This window comes from Centruroides sculpturatus, unplaced genomic scaffold, assembly GCF_000671375.1.
Source record: "Centruroides sculpturatus isolate CEXI.00-Female unplaced genomic scaffold, Cexi_2.0 scaffold271, whole genome shotgun sequence".
Lineage (NCBI taxonomy): Eukaryota > Metazoa > Arthropoda > Arachnida > Scorpiones > Buthidae > Centruroides > Centruroides sculpturatus.
The window spans coordinates 554745-560781 of NW_019384474.1; the positions used below are offsets into that span (position 1 = coordinate 554745).

General features: G+C 34.6%; 1 protein-coding gene across 2 annotated transcripts in view; it reads right to left on the minus strand.

The window, feature by feature from the left end:
* Positions 1-6037, minus strand: part of LOC111621276 (endoplasmic reticulum-Golgi intermediate compartment protein 3-like) — a 56883-nt gene that overhangs the window by 965 nt on the left and 49881 nt on the right. For both annotated transcript variants that reach the window (XM_023363360.1, XM_023363361.1), the window contains exon 9: positions 5086-5182. In XM_023363360.1, the coding sequence (XP_023219128.1) occupies positions 5086-5182 (97 nt within the window). The remainder of the gene's footprint in view (positions 1-5085; positions 5183-6037) is intronic.

Here is a 6037-nt window from a genome sequence, read left to right on the forward strand (position 1 = left end):
TTTGGTCGCGCCTCTCTCCGTTCACCGTCGACGCAGTTAAACTACGTCACAATCTACGTCATACGTTCCCCCCTTCTCGCCAAATAAATTGGCAGCGATTATCGTACGTATACATTCCGACGGCGCGGTCTTTACGTATTCCGCTAACGTCTCCTCGTCCGAGTGGTGCCCTCTAATAACTAGTTTAAAAAAAAAAAAAAAAGATCCGGTAACGGTCAGTGTCGCCATTATTATTATTATTTTGTTTTGAAATTCTAAGAATCGTAAAAATGCGGACTTTCCCGATTAGTTACTTAAAAGTTCGCCGATCGTAGCGCCTCCGACGTCGAGAACGATAATTACGTCCCAGCGTAATAATAACTACTTCCAGATGGCGCTCTTCCAACAATAATCATTCATTTAATGTCTACGTATCCCGACTCTACGGCACGTCGCCGTTTCGCACAAACACTCTTCTGGCACTCGCCGCCGCCGATCTTCAAAAGAATTTAATTTTTTATGGCTACATAAATCTTTCGGCCGCATTCCTACAATAAATACTTAAATTTCCAATTACGGTATGTTCCCAGAATGATTCGAACCATCGATATAAAGTATACATTCAAATCGTTAAAAGCGGGGGTCCACTATACTTGGAAAATATCAGAAAATATTTAAATTAAAATGGATTTTCTGTTGTCCAGTTATTGGGTACAATTGGCAAAGTCTAAGCTAAACTATTCACTATATCGAGAATACGCTGTTTTGTGGATTGTTATTAACAAAATGGGACACAATGCTCGATTTGCACTTTTATAAAGCCAGGGAAATTTAAAAAAAAAAAAAACAAATAATATATAATAATAGTTTCCATTTTTAAGTAAAAGTCACTGGCGTGGAGCGTCGTGTCACGCCAAGTATTTATAAAAATAGAGTATTACTATTTATGTAAACATCTCTTTAATTGCTCCGGTAATAATGGAAACGATCGTTGCAACAAGCGCACAAAAAAGCGACAAAGTGACAGATTTCTTGCTTAAGAAAATATTCTATAGTTTCATTTATCGACACTTCTTAATTTTCTCTCGTGATTCTTAAAATTAGAGAGTAATTTCTCTCCAGTTCGTTGAGCGACAAATTCGAATATGGCACTCCTTAAAAATTCTTTTTTATGAATTCTTTTCTACGGAGTTATTCAAAAAATTATTCTGTTTACTGCAAACTAATACTGACAATAAAGGGTCCACCGAACACTGGTAGTTGGTCGCGGGTTGGCGCCTGGCCACGAAGAGTTTTCCCGGTTTTCTTCACGTTATTAATGTGATCCGTGGTTCACTCGAAGTGGTTGGTAATGGCGGCACGTAGACACGATCTTTAACACAAATGCCTTCTCTCCAGAAGCTGCCACGTTGCATTACACGCTACCGTTGCGCGAGACTATTCGAATAAAAATTTGTGGATAGCGCACCCATATAATGACGATGTTCCGTACGTTTAACGTAACATCGTGTAACTTCGCGAACATTTTAAGTATATACGGACGAATAGAATATCGCGTTACAAATAAACTGCGCAGCATGGTTAGTGCTTCTTGTATTTGACATCCTCGCAATTCGAATACAAATCGACCAATTAGATTTCGATAACCTTAGAGAAAATTGGCTTCGTAAAAATGTGGTTTGTAACTATATTTTAACGCAAGCCGATATTTAGACAAAAAGAAAATCTCCCTCCACAATAGTCAACGAATTCACTATAATTTGATAAGCATTAAAAAAATGGCGGATATTGAAGGAAATTAATTTTTTTTGCATGAAACTGAGTACATTTCAGTTGGCAAGCGACTAAATATGCGAACCGATGAGAGAGTTCGTAAAAATCAATCGATTCTCGGCAATATGCCCCAATTGGATTGACCCCTCTTCTCTGATAATTATCGACGTCAACATGATTCCTGTATTTCTTTATTCCGACTTTGCCAATAACATTTCGATATAATTTTCGTGGGATTCTCTCCTCCACCCTTTTCGGCACGAGACACATTATTTTTCTTTTATTGGTCTAATATTTTCGTGTTACGTTTGCGTGTTCTCGATTCAAATGACACATTATCATACCGGAATGGCAAATAAACATTCAGGATTTCAGGAATTTATACCAGTGGTTAAGAGCAAGGATCTCATATACCAGGAGTGACTGATAAGGTCTTCATTTTTATATCTTATCCATTTTTCAATCTTACCGTTATCCAGAGTAACATTTCTCCCCACACCACACGAAAACTTTCTGGTGTTACCTGGCTCCTTTCCCGCTAGCAGCTGGTAAAGTTTTGACCTTTTGACATTTCCCTTAAAATTTGGATCAAGTCTGATGGTGCCATTTCTAAGCTGTAATGAATGTGCAGAATAATCTGTAACTTCGGATTCTCGAGTGTGTTCTTTGTTTTCTTACTGCAGTGCAATCTTGTAATCGTGGCACAAGAAAAAGATGGCTCTTTCTGACCTTACTCTCTCAATTTCGCAATACTTTATATAATTCACTGTTTCTCTCCTCGCACGCAACTAGTGGAAAACATTCCCACCAATCAGAATGGTAAATTTGTTGACATAGGGAGTGGGAAAATTCAAGATGATGCAATAAAGATGCAACCTGAGATGTGCAACAATTTTTGACTGAAACTGAAATATGCAATACTCTTTTTGTCTTTTCCTTTCTATTTAATACATGTGAAACGATATAATTATTACCAACTCACTGTTATCGGCCACCTTGTTGGAATGACATGTCCATTGTTAGCAACTGATTGGCTACACTTTACGTTGTTCTTGTAAAAAGTGGAAAAAAAATCACTTTTCACACTTCGCTCTCACTAGTAAATGTCTGTGTGAACTACGCTTTATGAACAATGCAACACAACGAACTGAGATTTTCCCTATATGGACTAGTCACGTGTTTCTATCCTAGAATGCTGAGGTAAGGATCTTATTTATCAATTGACCCTTGTGTTTTTTAACATTCACATGTATAAAGTTGGATCAAGGCATCAGAAGTTGGTGAATTCACTTAAACACCGGACAAGAAAAGATGCAGAAAAATGATGTCTTCATTGTATTTTAGAAAAGAGTCAAGAAATGAAAAATATTGTCTTGTGGCCAGTAAGAGGGTCATTTTTAATCATACATAGGCCAAGTCCACAATGTGGGCAGTTGGAACGAGGCGGAACAGATCGCCTGTGATCACTCACTTGGATTTGATCCTGGGTCCCAGAGAGCGGTCAATTGAAACCTTAACCATCTTGGACATCCAATCATGTTTTATTATTTATGTTCTGTTGCATTAAAGAAGTTTTAAATAAATACTTTCAACTACCAGTTTTTTCATTTTGCAACCATTTAAAATAACTGTCATAATCACAAAGGCAATAAGTATCTGTAGTCCGGACATAACCCTTTAACCAGATGGACAGCGAGGCAATAAAGGCACAGGCCCATAACTCCGAGAGACAGGGTTCAAGTTTCAGTAAAAAAACCTTGGAAATTTTCAGACTATTCATTCCGGATATATCAGGAACCATCTCTCACCACCTGGCCGTCCCCACTGCATATCCGATTAAGCAAAAATTGATTTAAAATTTGAATTTTTGTCAATCCCCAATTATTGGAGAATAAATAAATGCTTATGGTATTTGAAGTATTTGTCAATATAGATGTTTGTTCTCTTTTTGATTGTTTAACGTTGGTCTTCTTCATTCATTTACAATATTTTTCACTAACTTACAACTCAAAAAACTATTGAATTCCTGAATTAAAGCTATTAGCATGCAATATCATCATCATTTAAATCTTATTTTAATACTTTTGGCAATTTTGGAAAATTTTAATGGGAGTTTTGGGCTATGTTTTTTTAATTTTCACAAAAAAAAAAAAAATTATGAAGAGACTATGGAAGCAAAGATTGCCTGCCGAAGAAAATAAAATGGATATACAAAAGATCGATCTCAGACACCCGCGATTATAATTTTCCCAAATAAAAGCTAGAAATGCTCTATTTTAATATTTAATTTATGTATTTAATTTTAACTGAAACAAAAAGAAATTTTCATAGAAAAAAGAAGGTGCTTGAATTTTTTTCATGCGACTAAATTTTCATTCAATTGACCCCGCGCACGTATTTTTCAAAGTTATAATTTAGTGAAAATATTGTAAAGGAGCAAAAAAGACTGACATCAAACAATTGAAGATAAGAGAATGAAAATACCTGTGCCGATTCTCTTCATAACAACTTTTTAATAACTCTGGTTCTCGAGTGTGGCCACAAGACACATCAAAAACTTCACTAAATTTCGACATAAAAAAATTTCCAGCAACAAAGTTAAAATTGCATATGGTGCGATCTGTTACAAGATTTTATTTAAATACTTCTTACTTTATTATTAATTATTATAAAATGGCAAAAAGCTTAATTTTGAGAGTCGAGATGAGTTTTATAAAAATTGCAAATGCTAATAGGACATAAAATCTTCATTAAGTCCGATCCCATTCGAGATACGATACATGATCCCCTCTATTTCCCTATCCTCTCAACCTTTAGTCACCAAAATTTAATAGCATTGATCCCCTAATATCCAAATCTAGTTGAAAATTTCTGAAAGTTTATGATCTTTGAAAGTAAGTTTTTTAACAGGAAAATTTTGCAAATATTGAAAGTGGATTTTGGAATAGATCGTTACAGGTGTAGAGCCTGAATACAATATATTTTAAAATGTAGTTCTCGGTAATGGTTCAATTCAACAAAAAATTATAGAATGGGCAAAGACATAACTAAATCAATAAATAAAGTTTCTATACTTTATGCTTAGATAAAGGTAACGATGTGACAATCCTGGCATGTGTGAAGCACTTTAAGAATTTTCTTATGTTATACGTATATAAATCCACTTAACTCGCTCAAGTTAATGAAAAAAATTATGTGGCCGTTAGCTAAATGTTGTGGCTGTTTTTGCAGCCAGCGGTAACATTGGAATATTCATAAAGCTCATGTTCTAGCCAAATAACATCGTAAATGAACGTAGGTTATAACTGAAAAGCTATAACAAAAAACACTCACCTTCTTCATCAGTCTGTGAAGTTCCATCCAGAGGATCGGTCTTGCCAGGAATATTTTTACCGAAGGACAGATGTCGTATTCTGTGCGTCAGATTGAACTGACAACAAAATAAAGAAGTTTTTAATATATGAGTAAAAAAACCTGTTATAACCTAAAAAATCTGAGGTGCTCCCATAATGAGAAACAGAAACAGTTAAGTAATGATACCATCTGAAATCTAATTTAGATGTCGAGACCAATCTGATATTACAAATGCATGATCATTCCTAGGAAACATTTAATCGTAAATTCCGGAATATTTCATACTATTAACTCCTGGTTAATAGTATGAAGTATTACACAAAACTGCTGACTCCGACTCCAGTTCCACAATTTGTAAATCTCTGACTCCTTCAATGATAACCTACTAAAATGGTGAAAGATACCTTAAGTAATTCATCACTACCCACAAATTATCAGGCTATTTGTTTATGTTTTAAGTTTAAGTATTTATCAAGATTGAGGTTGCTAAAAATGCATCAACTTCTGACTCCAACTACACAGAACTGCTATTATTTTGAATCAGAAATCAAAACTATGATAATTAAAAAAAATATCTCAATGACAGTAGTGAAAGTTTTAAGTATTTGAATAGTTGATCTACTACAGTAGAGCGTCGTTTATCCGAATCAATTGGGGACTGGGGTTGTTCAGATAACTTATTTTTCGGATAACTAATTATGTACAAAAAAATATATTAACCTACCCCATGTTGAAATTTTTCTCCGTTGCGTGTCGCTTTGCGTTGAATTTTCGTCGATGTTAAGCCTAATGTAAACTTTTTAAAACAATAATCGTGGCTATTGTATCATTAAAAATTATTTCTTTAGTTTTTACAAACAAAATAAATATATTGAAAATATAAAAACAAAAAAAAAATACTTTAGAAGTTAATCTAGTATCAAAAACGTTC